The sequence below is a fragment of the Heterodontus francisci genome, chromosome X, assembly GCF_036365525.1.
Source record: "Heterodontus francisci isolate sHetFra1 chromosome X, sHetFra1.hap1, whole genome shotgun sequence".
In the NCBI taxonomy this organism is placed as follows: domain Eukaryota; kingdom Metazoa; phylum Chordata; class Chondrichthyes; order Heterodontiformes; family Heterodontidae; genus Heterodontus; species Heterodontus francisci.
This window is the reverse complement of record NC_090421.1, coordinates 1,747,442-1,763,000: the sequence shown is the minus strand read 5'-3', so window position 1 is coordinate 1,763,000 and position 15,559 is coordinate 1,747,442. Positions and strand designations below refer to the sequence as shown.

The 15,559-nt window shown below is 41.6% G+C and overlaps 2 protein-coding genes across 2 annotated transcripts in view; one reads left to right on the top strand and one right to left on the bottom strand.

Moving 5' to 3' along the window:
* Positions 1–9,971: 9,971 nt before the first annotated feature.
* LOC137358686 (ORM1-like protein 2) overlaps positions 9,972–15,559 on the top strand; it is a 185,054-nt gene continuing 179,466 nt past the window's right edge. The window contains exon 1 of the mRNA XM_068024895.1: positions 9,972–10,070. Coding sequence (XP_067880996.1) covers positions 10,004–10,070 — 67 coding nt within the window. The 5' untranslated portion in view covers positions 9,972–10,003. The remainder of the gene's footprint in view (positions 10,071–15,559) is intronic.
* The window catches only part of LOC137358688 (growth/differentiation factor 11-like), a 66,718-nt gene continuing 61,298 nt past the window's right edge, over positions 10,140–15,559 (bottom strand). Inside the window, exons 2-3 of the mRNA XM_068024902.1 lie at positions 13,442–13,815; positions 10,140–10,810 (exon numbers count right to left, since the gene is read on the bottom strand). Of these exons, the coding sequence (XP_067881003.1) occupies positions 10,430–10,810; positions 13,442–13,815 (755 nt within the window). The 3' untranslated portion in view covers positions 10,140–10,429. The remainder of the gene's footprint in view (positions 10,811–13,441; positions 13,816–15,559) is intronic.

Here is a 15,559-nt window from a genome sequence, read left to right as displayed (position 1 = left end):
GCAAATATGCCATATCATGCTTCAATTGAGATTTATAGTACTATGAAGATGGACTAGCTTGAAGACACTGGCTCTGAGGGATGCAAGGGCAGAAATTTGGCATTCTTGTGCAACTAGTGGGGCGTGTGTCATGGAAGACTGCTCCTCTGGCAACTCCATAGAGAAAATTGGTAGCAAAGTACAAACCTAATTCTCTACATTCAATGGTTATATGGCATGTTTGAGATTACACTTGTGTAATCCATTTTGTCACAAACAATCTTCTTTTCCCCTTGTTCCCCTGCTCTTCCCAAGCCTTATGCAAACTTGAGTGTTGGGGGTGGGGCTGGGTGGCTTGTTCCTAGGTCTTTGTTTCCCTTGAACAAATAATACAGCATTGACCCAGAGACAGTTGCCCTGTTGACTGTTCAGTACTTCAATTTACATCAAAAGGCCAGATCAGAACTTCCTATGCTGTCTCATATTTGAACTGATAATAGGTACATAGAAATGCAAATTTTCTCATTGTCTTGTGGATGAATAATGGTGCAGCCCAGAGCGTCAATGCATGGTGCCAAAGAGGTAGATTTGATCCTACTCCATTGAGCTGTTGACCATATTACTTGTGAAGAGGCACAAAGTGAATCCGATATCTGTCATCTCTCTCAGGGAGAATGGGAATATAAGAGGAAAAGCCATTGTTGGGTACACCCTCAATTGGTTGTGGAGGGTAATCAATAAAGTGATCTGGTCCAGCTGAGCGGGCTGTTTCCATATTATAATTTCTATGTAATTTGAATCTCAACACTGCCCCTTTATGCTGAGTTATGTTGTAGACCTGTACCCACTAAGGATGGTCCAAACTCATTTCACTTGCAGTAGCAGATAAAGACTTCTCCATTAAGTTGGGCTGGGTTCAAACCCAGGCCCATGTTCTAATACACTGCATAATTCAGTCTCATGAGATTTTCATTTTGCCATGAGCCTTCTCTAACACATTCTTCCTTCAAGGACTGTGCAGTTTTGCCTCATTTTTGGAATGCAAGAATGACACTGTGTCTGTATAAATGTTTTATTGCTCCAAACAACCACAAACTAAAACAAGAATTCAAAGTAATATTTCAGGACTTGGCAGATAAATTTTCTATCTGCAATACTGAGGTTTCAAAGACACAATTCAACTTAACCTTTTTAAAAACAAATCTACTTTTTCTATGTAAATATTTCTTTGTACCAAAAATACTGAAAACAAAATGGGACAGATTTAAAGGGAATAATATACACAACATGAACATAACTAACACAAGCAACTATATTAACTTTAGTTTATACAATATTGTATATGTAAAGCTTGCACAAGTTTACAACTGATTTGATTTTATCCTCTGGGATGGTTTATGAAGATTATTGGTGTCTAGTCCATGTACTGGTTACAATGAGTTGAATCAAAAATTAGGCAGCTGTTTGAAATCAGTGGTGGCACTGGGCCACTTTCTACATACATGATGCCATTCTTGCTCAATGTCCCCTCTGGGTATTGAATACTATCCTGTTCTTTTTATGGTGGTAGTCATTGACCAAGTGGCCTGCAGGCTGGTTTGTGGTTCCCTCTGAGCCTCCTATCCTCTACCCTCATTCTATCAACCCAAGCACCATCACCTGCAGTAACACTAACAAAATATATGCAATCAAATGGCAACTGGCTATTTGTAAAATTTAACATCAGTACACTAATAAATGTCCAAGCTGGCCCCTGAGGGATGAAAGGTTAGCTATTGCCACTCTCCAGTGATGATGGTGGCCATGTTGGAATTTTGCCAAGATGGCTATTATGCTTAAACATTTAACTTTTGTTTCCCAGCCTGGTCCAATAAGGCTAAAAGCACCTACCTGGATTCTAACACACCCCTACTCATAATGTGTAACTAAAGAGCTTGTTGCATAAACCACTGCAGACAATAACTTCACGTCTCTGCCATTATGTACTGTATTCATTACACTCCCTATTTTTAACATGCTTACAAAATAAAACTTGAACGCAGAAAAAATGGCTTGACCCCTTTACATTTCAATTTAGCATGGTAAAGATGGCTTTTCCTGAAAGGCTGTCTAAAGTCAAGACTGTTTTGGTACTTTACACTGGAGAGCTGAATAGACAATTTTATTTGTAGTGAAGTCTAAGAATCTCCAATACTACTAAAACATGACGTATTTCTGGAGGTTGGCATTGTGCCACTTTCCCCACTGGTACAATACTAGGTAAAGGCTGGCATAAATACATGTACTTGATTTGCACAGTGACATCCATAATCTCACTTATATTTGCATGGGTATCATGAGTTGTAGACAAAAGGGTTGTTTAACACAGGTCTGTAATATAAACATCCTCTTGTTTCTTTGACCTTTGCGTAGTGCAACATTTAACATTTCAAAGACTGAGTCTGAATAAGGTTTTACACATTTGGAGGTCCCTTTCCTCTTATCGCTCTCCCAAACTTTGTTCAATCAGGCTAACTGTCATCAGGTACTTTCATTCCCTCGATTTTTATCATTTAACTTTAATTATTAGTTGTGGAGTAAACTGATGAACTATGTACAAGGAGAGGATGAGGGAAGGAAAGAGTGGAACGGTGTTCAACAGTGCACAGGTTAGGAACTGAGAACAGACTGGGGAAATGGGGTGATCCATATTTATACTTAGTCTTAGGGCTGCAGTAACCCAATGGATTAAAAGGGAACATTGTTTCCTCCATACTCAATGGAGGGACTCAAAGTTGAAAAACAGTTATAACAAGAGTGATCCTAAAGTTCTTTTAAGTCTGACTGTTATGCTAGCTACTTGCACCCCCCACCCCACACATTACCTTTGCTACAACCCTGGCTCAAAGATTTAATTGATGTGTAGCCATCAACGTCCCAACTGCACAAGATTTAAGTAAATACTAGTTTACTAATTATTTTTAGGACCAGTTATGTTTTGAACTAAACCTGAGAACGAGAGCTTTGCTTCTTCCACAGCTCATTTTATTTTGGATCTCTAAGTACTTTGTACATCAGGGTGGTTATTCATCCTTGTACAGTGAGGACAGTCCAGATGTTCCACCTCACTGCCTTCTGTATCCTGAACAGGATCAATTTTTGTCCTGAACATTTTTTGCAATAACTAGGGAAGCGAACACATCAAAAGAAGGTGGTGCATCCCATACATTTGGAGTCACTCATCCTGGACATGTTGGCCCTGATTTGTAACCCTCATCTAGTGTGAATGTTGCATGGGAGGAGTTAAAATAATCTGAGGCCACACCATTCCTGTCCACCAGCCAGGTAGTTGGTCTTGCTGGGTTCAAAATTTATTCAAAGGAGGCCTGGCCATTAAGATCGGTTGTGCCTCCACGCCCCCAGGTTCACCGGCCACTCCGGGGCTCATGCACACCATTCCTACTGCCCCTGTCCCTGCACACACCCCCCTGCTGTCCTTTTACTTTTCAAAAATCAGGGCCACTATCTTAGTAAACTGCCTAAAAACTTCCACTTCGTAAGGCCCAGCCATCACAACAGATGTCGCCACCTTACAGTCCAATGGAGGTTCATGCAATGTGTGTTTTGTGTCTTCAAGGTGCTTAACACCTCTTATGGAGATGTGCTCTCTTCATAAGATACACATTTTCCTGTAAGCTGCTGTTAAAATAAGCTACTGTTAAAAGATACAGTAATATTGCAGGCTCTAATGCAGTCCTCTGAACCTTCAGATCCTACATTGTAAATCTGTTCAATATATACAGCACTTCATTCTAATGCAGATACCTACTAAAAAAAAATGAATCCACTAGATAAAATGGGCTACATTCTCTAGTAAGAAAATAAAATGAGATTTAATGTCTGACAGTTATACCATGCATGAATTCAAGTCAACAATCTGATCTTGAAGTTTGTTTGACAAACTGCTTGAGCTTTGTTTTCATGCTATGTAAGATCATTTGAACCCTAAGATTGGATTGGTGACTGTGAATTCCATTGTGTACCCCTCACCTATTGAACAGCCTTTCTAGATTTTACTTTAAAAGAGGAAAACAACTTGCTCTTGGAAACATGAGGCAGCCTCTCATCTGGGTTGCAGGAAGCTTTCAGTACAAAATGCCTGCTACCAAGTTGCCTCTGCTTTGCTGTTTTAAAGCACAAAAGCAGGTATGAAGAGTGTGAAGGCTCAGCAGGCAGTAGACAGATCTTTGCCATGTTAAGAATTATATAGGTGTTGGAGAGACCTATATACCCAATAAATGGTCATTAAACACCACAGACCATGGAGCTACAACAGAGTACTTTGTCCCTTCTAAACTTCAAAGGCCTTGTCCTACACACTTTCTCCTCCCTACATCCTCACCATGCTGAAATCAAGATTTGTCGCACCATTTCCTATTCTCTCCACCCTTCCCATGACTTCAGGATTGTGGATCGCCTCACTCGGTCTTCTCTTTCCCCTTAATCTATCAGCTTTTTAAAACCTAATTTTAGTGTCATTTAATCATCATCTTGATTTCTCTCCTCTTGGTGTTTTGCACTTTGGGCCTCAACTGACTTTCTTGATCTTCATTTTGAAGGAAAAAACAGGTTAGCTCAGCAGTTTTGTTTTTAGTTATTGAGACTGTGGGGGCTACAGAATCATTTGGTACCCACCCAAAGTATGTGAGGTGGTCCATATTTGGGAGTGATGCACTGTTACTCCCCTTCAATGTTGGAGACCTATTTGAATCTACTAGGTAAAGAAAATTCCTGTCTCAAGATAAATTACAATTTTCACTGACTACTTTAACAGAATTCCACCAGTCCCTGGTCTACCTCAGTGAATTCAGTGCTGATTATCTTAAAACGATGTATAGAAGGAGACCATTTAGCCATCGTGCCTGTGCTGACTCTTTGAAAGAGCCATCCAATTAGTCCACTCTCCACATAGCCCTGCAAGTTTTTCTTTTTTTAAGTTGAGATTCAATTCCCTTTTGAAAGTTACTATTGAATCTGCTTCCACTGCTGTTTCAGACAATGCATTCCAGATCATAACTCGTTGCATTTTTTCAAAAAGATTCTTCATCCCCCACCGCCCCCCGGCTTTTTTGGTAGTTACCTTAAATCTGTGTTCTGGTTACCGACTCTCCTAATAGTGGAAACACTTTCTCCCTATCTACTTGCAGACCTGGTTGAGGCTGTATATAGCTGAGGTCACTTTGGGCTGTTTGTACAAAAGTGGCCTATTATTTTCTCTGCCAATTTTTTTTTTCTCTGTCCCACTCTTTGGGTTCCCTCTGCTCCAGCATACAGAGTAGAAAGTGAGCTGGCAATCTGCTCAAAGGCCTCTGCCAGTTCTATTCTTAATCTGACTGCTCGGGCACACATCCATGACCAGCCGAAGTTGTTTCTTCCAGGATTGTGAGAGAGTGGCCCATTGTAGAGAAAGACTGTCACTCTTGCTGCAGTTTTCCCTCAACAGTAAATTGCATTTATACAGCGCCTTTACTGTAGTAAAACATTCTAAGGCGCTTTACAGAAGTGTACAGTATAGGGTACAGGCATAGTGCTAATATTACTGGACTATCATCCAGAAGCCTGGACTAAAGATCTGGAGACATGAGTTCAAATCCCACCACGGCAACTGGGGAATTTAAATTCAGTTAATTAAATAAAAATCTGGATTAAAAAGCTAGTATCAATCATGGTGACCATGAAATTACTGTAAAAACCCATCTGATTTTCTAATGTCCTTTTAGGGAAGGAAATCTGTCATCCTTACCTGGTCTGGCCGACAAGTGACTCCAGATCCACAGCAATGTAGTTGATTCTTAACTGCTCTCTGAAATGACCTAGCAAACCACTCAGTTATCTCGAGGGTAATTAGGGATGGCCAATAAATGCTGGCCTTGCCAGCAACACCCACATCCCATGACTGAATATAAAAAAGGAGCTCTGAAGAAGGGGCACTGACCTGAAATGTTAACTCTGCTTCTCTCTCCACAGATGCTGCCAGACCTGCTGAGTATTTCCAGCATTTCTTGTTTTTATTATGAAAAAAAGGAGCGTTATCAAATGCAATTTGACACCAAGCCACATAAGGAGCGAGTAGGAAAAGTGACCAAAAGCTTAGTCAAAGAGGTAAGTATTAAGGAGTGTCTTAAAAGGGAAGAGGTTTAGGGCCCAGGCAGTTGAAGGCACAGCTACCATCAATGAAAATTGGGGATGTGTAAGAGGCCAGAGTTGGTTTTGAAGCAGGAACCTCTATCGTTCTAAAACAAATCTCAGTAACTGATGAGAGAGAGAGAGGCTAGCGTACTGATACTTACAAATATTCACAAACTGATTTAATATGTGCATAGTGATGCTGACCCCTAAGGACCTTGTTGGTATTTCAACATTTGTATCATGGACAAAATGACACACACAGAAAATGTGTCACAATTTGCTACAGTTTAACTTATTTACATTTCCTTCAATCTTTGGAGTTTAATGAAACTGCTTGTTTCTCAATGCAAGTGGTTGTAATTGATTGCAACATCTGTCAACTCTTTCTCTGTCCATTTCCAGCCACTGTATACTACTCAGCATATTCATGAGCTGTTTTGCAGGTCAGCATCATGGTATGCATATTAAAGAGAAATACTCATGAATATTGATGAGCCTAGGAAAAACACAGCTCAATGGGGAATCCTGTCTAAACACTGAGAATATTTTTAAAGTGCTAGTCATGGTATTTGTTGTGATCTCCTCATGGACTTCTTGTCCACCAGAGAATGGGATAGTGTGACCACAGCTCAAGGTGAGAGAAAAATTAGATCTGACTTCATTGATGGGTAAGTAATTGCAATAACCTGCTCGAAATTCTTGGAGGGTAGGGATACGACTTTAGTCAATGCTGCTGTAAACTTTGCACTCTGGTTCCTTCTAATCTCAATGCCTTGTTATGCACTTCCTCCTCCCTGCATCTTTCCCATGTTCAAATGAAGACTTATCAAGGAGGTACAGTGGTGTTCCCCAGGGGGTTGGTACTAGGACCATTGTTTTTCTTGATCTATATTAATGGCTTAGACTTGGGAATACAGGCACAATTTCAATATTTGCAGATAACACAAAACTTGGAAGTATAGTGAATGTGAGGAGGGTAGTGATAGACTTCAAGAGGACAGAGACAGGCTGATGGAATGGGAGGACACATGGCAGATGCAATTTAACACAGGAATATGAAGTGATGCATTTTGGTAGGAAGAACAAGGAAAGGCAATATAAAATAAAGGATACCATTCTAAGGAACAGAGACCTGGGGTAAATGTACATAAATCATTGAAGGTGGTAGGGCAGTTGAGAAAGTGGTTAAAAGACATATGTGATCTGGCTTTATAAATAGAGACATAGAATATAAAAGCAATGAAGTTATGATGAACCTTTATAAACTTTGATTCGACCTCAACTGGAGTATTGTGTCCAATTCTGGCTGCCACAGTTTAGGAAGGATGTGAAGGCTTTAGAAAGGGTGCAGAAAAGATTTATGAGAATGGTTCCAGGGATGAGGGGCTTCAGTTACATAGATTGAACAAGTTGGGGCTGTTCTCAGAAAAAAGGTTTAGAGGTGTTCAAAATCATGAGGGGTCTGGACAGAGTAGATAAAGAGAAACTGTTCCTGAAAAATTGGGGGGAGGGGGAAAGAGGGGGGAGGTTGTGGGTGGAGGCAGATTCAATCGTGGCTTTAAAATGGAATTGGATAAGCATCTGAAGGGAAAAAACATCACCAGTCTACAGGGGAGTGGGACTAGCTAAATTGCTTTTACAGGGAGCTGGTACAGATATGATGGGCTGAATGGCCTTCTGTGCTGTAACCCCATTCTATGATTCTATTCTAAGTCTCATCACATTCTTTCCTAGGACTGCAAAACTGTGGACGTGCTCACCCCTCCCCCACCACTCCACATCTTATGATCTACAGGTTCTTAAAATCCAAGCATAGCGTCATTGGAAAAGGAAGAGACCTCTCCCCCTTCAAGCCTGTTACATAGCCTGCCTCCACCTCCAACCCCGCCCGCCCGACTTTTTCAGGTAGTGCATTTCAGAACCTAACCACTCACTACATAAAAAATTCATGTTGACTTTGGTTCTTTGGCCAATTCACCTTAAATCGCTGTCCTCTGGTTCTCCACCCTTCTGCCAATGGGAACAGGAGTAGAGGCCATTCAGCCTGCTCAATCCTGTAATATAGGATCAGAAGGAGGGCCATTCAGCCCCTTAAGCCTGTTGTAGAAGGACAGGAGGAAGCCATTCAGTCCCTCAAGCCTTTTGCATAGGAACAGAGGAGGCCATTCAGCGCCTTGAGGCTTGAGACCATTCAATTAGTTTGTGGCTAATCTGTATCTTAACTCTCATCTACCCACCTTGGTTTCTAACTCTTAATATTCTTGCCTATCAAACTCAGTTTTGAAATTTTCAATTGACCCTCAGCATCAACTGCTTTTTGGGGGGGAGAGTTCCACATTTCCACTAACCTTTGTGCGAAGGAGTGCTTCCTGATATCACCCCTGAATGGCCTAGTTCTAATTTTAAAGTTATACCCCCTTATTCTGGACCCTGCACCCTCCCCCCCCCCCCCCCCCCCCAAAGGAAATAGGGTAGATAGAGAGAAACTATGTAATCTTTAATTATTTTAAACAACACAATTAGATCACCCCTTAATTTTCCATACTCAGTGGTATAAAAGCCTAGTTTATGCAACATGTCCTCATAATTTAACCCTTTAAGACCTACTTCTTTACTTGTTCTTTGCACAGATAGTTCCAAGATTGACTGAGCTTTGGTTCACATTCTCGTCAGCCTGTGATTTTGCCCCCATTCAGTTTAATAAACAGGAAAATCATGGCTGGTAAATCAGAAGGAACGCTTAGTACTGACTTGAGCAGAGAGGAGGGAGCTTGCCACTGATCTCAAGCGCTTGATGTTGACACTGGGTGCCAGAAGTGAGAACGCATTCCATCTTCGGCACTGTGGTCAAGGTACACTCTTTTGGATAGAGTCGCCATTAATAAAAACTTCGCGATCTCACCCTCTAAAGCTACAATTGACCCACATCATCCACAGCTTTTGGTTTTGGGGTGGTGGTGGTGGTGCGGTGGAGGGAGAGTGTTCCAGATTTCCATTATCCTTTGTATGAATAAGTGCTTCTTGACATCACCCCTGAATGGTTTAACTAATTTTAACGTTATGCTTCCTTGTTCTGGACTATCCCACCAGAGGAAATAGTTTCTCTCGATCCTATCAACTCATTTTATACATCTCGATTATATCCGCCCTACTCTGTGCAACCTGACCTTGTAATTTAACCCTTTTAGCCCTGGTATCATTTCTGGTATAGTTTGATCAAAGTTCTATAAAACTGAAACATTGCCTCCTTCCCATTTATATTCCACTCCCCCTTGAGTTAAAGCTTTGATGGGTTGGGTTGGGTAAGGGTGTGATCGCAAATGTACCAAATTCTTCAGTGAAAGAAGCTAAAAAGGTTTCCTGTTAGGAGACTTTCTCAATTGTTCAGTACTTTGAGTAAAGGTGAAGGAAAAATACAAAAATCGGAAGTCTGAAATAAAAGCATAGAATGCTGAAAATGCACAGTAGGTCAGGCGGCTAGAAGAGATAAGTTAATGTTTAGGGTTAAACCCTTCATTAAAACTATTCTGGGTCTCGTCCCAAACTTTCTTTGCCTTCCTAGGTTTTCTCTTTCAGGTGAATGAGTTCAGCTATGAATAAAAATTACACTTCCTCTCCAGGACTTCGTCTGTCTACAGTTGACTGACGTCTTCACAAACATTTTTTGAGGAAGAATTTGTAAACTTTAAGAGCATCCCTGCTCCATATTTAGACTGCTTTTCTTAAAGTCCCACTGTCGGCACTCCCTGTTTAAAAAAGCAATCAAACTATTGTACAGAATCATTTGATGTACCATCAACACCCACTTGATCTTTCTCTTTTGTTAAAAATTAGTTTTTGTCTAAACTGAGGTTTGATGGCATCATCGCGGACAAGGTCTTGGAGGGTTACTGATTCAAAGCCTGTATGGAAACAAAACTCAGGTCAGTTGATACAATTTACCCAGGGTGCTTTGCCTTCACTTTTGAATATGTTAATTTATTTCACTCATAGTAACACCTCCAAAATGATTTGCTCTAATAATGCCATCAGCAGTCACTGTGTGTGGGAGGGGAAGAAAACCGAAATCTGGAATCAAAATTAGTCCTAGTTCTTATTAACTAGCTCGTTTTTAAAAAGGTTTCCTGATGATGAGACTCCACCTTGAGGCCTAATTCTCTATTTCTTTGTCCGCTATTGCACAGCGCATGGTGTAGTTTTAACGTAACATTGAAGAACAATGAACGTTTCAGTTCCCAAGGACAGGGGAAAGGAAGTTTGGTTGATTTTTTTTTTTTTGCTTTTAAGAGCAGCCACATCGATCAACCACCATGCCTGGAATTTGCCCGTTGATGATCTGTTGCTTGTCATTAAAGTAAAGCATATTGATGGGCGACATTTTGGTTGGGGTACAGCAGGGGCCTGCTGAGCCCCGGGCATTGGCATGGTGCACCAAGTGGGTATGTGGGTATTTCTGCATGAACATGTACTCGCATTGACCGGAGCAGTAGTTGGCTTTGTATCGTTTAGGAGCAATAATCCAGTCCCAGCCAAAGGCCTCAAAATCAACTGTTAGCGGGTAGCGGCAACAGCGCGACTCCGTGGAGTGCTCATCACAGTCCAGCCCGAGGTTTCGCCGTGTACGTTTGTTTGTTTCTGCCACTTTGACTTCCAGGAATGGTTGCTGTTAAAAGAAAATAAACATTTTCATTGAAGTGTATCGATAAACCTTCATAATGCCACGATAATACTAAATCTGCTCTGCTACAATAGGACAACAGGCAAAATATTAAATCAAATGCAAAATGCCTTGATTTATTCCTCCGTGCTAGTTAGCGCCATTCACTCCGCACGCAGTGTCGGAAATTAACGCATTGTCAAAATGTTGATACTCCAAACAGCCATTGTAAATACACAGTTAAATTTAGGAGATTGTTAACAACCATCTTTAATAGATTGCCAATATTCACATACACCTAGCAGATTTCATAGAATGATTACAAAATGTGTTAAAATTCGCGTATTCACAGAAGTCAGTTTAAAAACATTGAGAACGTTCCTAAAATCCCAGCAGCAATTTAAATGCAAGTTATTGCGGATTCTGGAAATGCTTGAAATGTCGGTCAGCAAGTTTATGTTTCGGTGCAGCCCAATTTCAGAACATATCTTGAATGTGCAGTTAGATTTGATTTATTCTTATTAAAATTCACATATTCCTATTCGCCATTTTATGCGCTTTATTACAATTCACATAGCCTTAGCAGCCATTTTAAATGCATTGCTAAAATTCACATATGCTAAGTAGACATTTTAAATTTATTGTTCAAATTTATTGTTCAAATTCACATTCCCATACTTCCAGCAGTCAGTTTAAATGTGTTAGAATTCACATATTCCCAGTAGCCATTTCCATTTAAGACACATTGTTGAAATTTGCATACTCCTAACAACCACTTACCATTGCATGCTGGGAGGAATGTTACTCCCAGCGTGCCTTAAGGTGAGACACTGTTCAATTCTGTTTTCTCATTCAATCTTCATGAGTAAAGGAAAATTATGGTGGTGTACCTAGCTGGATTCCCAGTGTTGCACCTCCTCCTATGAGTATGCATTTGCTCTCCACCATGTGGATTAATGAATAGGACTGGTCAGGTAAGACCAGGTCTGCAAAATGATAATGGCGAGCTGTAAATATTGTCAAGCACAAAGCCCTTGCCATTGACTTGGATGAGCTTCAATTGTTTGGATGATGAGGCTAGGAACAGGTTTGCTGCCCCTACTCCTCATTCCCAGCCAAATTAGTTGCGACACTCAATGTTTAGGCTCGCTCAAGTAAAATAGGGCTTTTGGTGCATGTGGAGCCATATCTCACCATGAGTCCATGTCTTCAGGAGCATAAGGGAATGAGTGTGCTGTAGTGATGCGTATGGAGACGTCAAGCATGTTGGAACACAGCTATGTAAGCAAGGAATTCTTTAGCCATTATAAGGAAAGAATTTGCATTTATATTGCACCTTTCACAAACTCAATGTCCCAAACTGCTTTACAGCCAATGAGATACCTTTTTAAAGTGTAGTCGTTGTAATGTTAAAAAAGCAGCAAATTTGCGCCAAAGTTCCACAAACAGCAATGTGATAAATAAACAGGTCATCTGTTTTAGTGGGATTGGATTTACTCAGGAAGCTATGCTATGTTGCCACAACCTTAGAACAGTACTCTCCTATTGCATCACATGTGGCAATTCCATTTCCTACAACAGCTATCATTGTAGCCTCACGAATTGCTGGAGATGTTTTCTGCAGTTAACATCTGCATTGAAGCTAGCAGAAAACTGTGCTCGTCTTTTTCCCTTTGTGCTGTCAGGTCTCTGTCCAAGAGAAAGGTGTGAAATTTGAAACAACTCGTTCTGAGACGTCTGCATCCCTTCCTAACAGCACTGCGAGAGTACTTGAATCACATGGACTGCAGCGGTTCAAGAAGGTGACTCCACCACCTTCTTGAAGGCAATACAGCCTGGCCTGGCCCACGCCCCATGAACGTGGGAGGGGGAATTGCTCGTGAAGGGCTGTTCATGCCTTCTTAATGGCCCTTCAGATAACAATTTATCAGTTTTCCACCAATGGGGGAATTAAAATGATTAGCTAGGAATTAGCCAAACCACTGAGCTGGGGTTAATTCAACAGTGGAGCAACTTAACTCTTTGGCAGAGTGTCTGCTGAAAACAAATTTTGCTGCACTGCAGTTGTCGCGTTAATTGGTCCAGGCGTATAAGGTTTTAATTGTGCTCCACGCACCAGCACTTTAATCAGCTGAGCGGTGATTTTTATCTGGAATAGATACTTTAAACGGACATTAACAGAAGTAAACTATTAAAAAGCTCTGCCGTGCTGTTCAGCCTCTCCGATGTCCTATTTGGGCAGTGTATTCCAGATCATGACAATGCGCTGTATAAACATTTTTCCTCCTCCTAGTCCCTCTTTTTTTTTGCCAGTTATCTTAAATCTGTGTCCTCTGGTTACCCACCCTCCTGCCATTGGAAACAGTTTTTTTTTTAGCATTGGTGATCATTGACACGATGGTATCTTTAAGCACATGTGCAATAAAAGCAAAATACTGCAGATGCTGGAAATCTGAAATAAAAACAAAAAGTGCTGGAAATACTCAGCAGGTCTGGCAGCATCTGTGGAGAGAGAAACAAGAGTTAACGTTTCAGGTCAATGACCCTTCATCAGAACTCTATATGTGTATGATGCTGTTGAAACTGGAGATACATGTATCTCCTTGATACAGAGGACTTAAAGTGAACGATACTCACCAGTCCCTTCTCTCCAGTTCCTGGAGATGTGATAACCAGGTCGTTGCCGTTCATATCAAAGGCGTTGATCTCAATGCCCCAGTTGGTGTGAGGTTGCTTGAACCAGTTCTGCAGCACGTGCTTAAAGTCGATACTTTGCCAGCGTCCATTGCGGGAGTTTAAGTCAATTTTTAAGGATCGGATCCGCGAATGCCTGCTGCCCTTCTCCGTCACGGGTTTCAGCCTGAGGATCTGCAGGTATATAGTGGAGGTGTGCAGGACTGGACGCAGGTAAACCCACAGGTGAGCTCGCACCACGTTTGTAAATGTTATTTTGGGGCTATATTTAAAAAAACAACATTTTGGGCTCCCATCCACTTGGACACAGGGGTCAGCTACAAAAAAAATCAAAAATAATCATAGCCAACTAATACATATCTCTGATTGGATATTACTCTGATCCAAACATAGAATTTTATTACGTAAAGGAGAACGGTCTGCAACTTAAAGAAAAATGCCATCTTCAATATAAGTATCAGGAACCAAACTGATTGCAAGGATGTCACCCTACCCCAAAATACACCGAAAGCGATTGATCTACACCGCGTGTCCTGTGAACTTGTGGAATGCGGCGTCAGAAAATTTAATTTCCAAAGTATTACAATTGCAGCTGTTCCTTCGTCGTTCTGTAGTTGTGCAATATGGGTAGGCTGATTTGGACTCTGCTTCTGTGCTAGAAATTTAACTCATAGACCAAATGGATATTAATCTGAAAAGCGCATTCAAGAATTTGTGAGCCACAGTGGTATGAAAAGATATACAGCACGGAGTGACAATTGGCCATGGTTATTCTGAATGGCCTGATTCATAACGCCCAGCTAGAGAAATGTCAGTGAAATACAAAATGATCGGAGTGACGCAGTAATATCATAAAGTAGCCTCAGTTTGAGTGTCTTAGGTATAAAGTTACAAAATATTCTAGTTTTGTTTTTCTGGAACATTTGTTGCTAGTGACACCAGTGCAGGATATGCACTGGCCAACAATACGAGAGGAGAAATGGACCTACTTAAGTTATCTGATCAACCTCATTTATGGAGACGTTAATCACATTACAGACAGCTGTCCACAACACATCTTCTACATGACTCTACAGAATTCATGTCAAGGTAGTGTTGGGCTCAGTTGGTAGGTTCCATGCCTGGTGTGCAGCTCAGCCACACAGACCAGGAAGGTCCCAGGTTTGATCCCTGGTCTATGTTGAGATAGTGTATCTCAGCCCAGTTGACTAGTGCAAGTGTGACCCTTGACCTTGATATCCCTGAGCTGCACAGTTAGATTACTGCTCCTGATTCCAATGAGTCCCACTAGAAAATACATGCTTAGGTATCATTTAAAAACAGAACCCAGCTTGGCTGTGATGCCCTCCAGGCATGGATAGCCTGCTAACATTCACTGGGCATACACATGGACAATAGCCACTTGGGCAAGGTACTGGAGAGTGCCTGGTGCACCTGGAGCAGTACCCCAACTAAGAATCAGCACCTTCAGGAGAGGCGAAGAGCAAGTTGTGGGAGTGGGAAATTGCTCCCCAGCAAATCCCATTATATAGAGCTTGTGATCCAGGGCGAGCCTTGTTTCCTTTATGTGTATGTTCAATGCTCCTCATGCTGCAATCAGATCATTGCTGAGTTCCACCTAAAGACAAGTTCAGATGATAGTGTTTATTCTTTGGTGTCCTTATCTCGAGAGACAATGGATATGCGCCTGGAGGTAGTCAGTGGTTTGTGAAGCAGCGCCTGGAGTGGCTATAAAGGCCAATTCTGGAGTGACAGGCTCTTCCACAGGTGCTGCAGAGAAATTTGTTTGTCGGGGCTGTTACACAGTTGGCTCTCCCCTTGTGCTTCTGTCTTTTTTCCTGCCAACTGCTAAGTCTCTTCGACTCGCCACGCTTTAGCCCCGCCTTTATGGCTGCCCGCCAGCTCTGGCGAACGCTGGCAACTGACTCCCACGACTTGTGATCAATGTCACAGGATTTCATGTCGCATTTGCAGACGTCTTTAAAGCGGAGACATGGACGGCCGGTGGGTCTGATACCAGTGGCGAGCTTGTTGTACAATGTATCTTTGGGGATCCTGCCA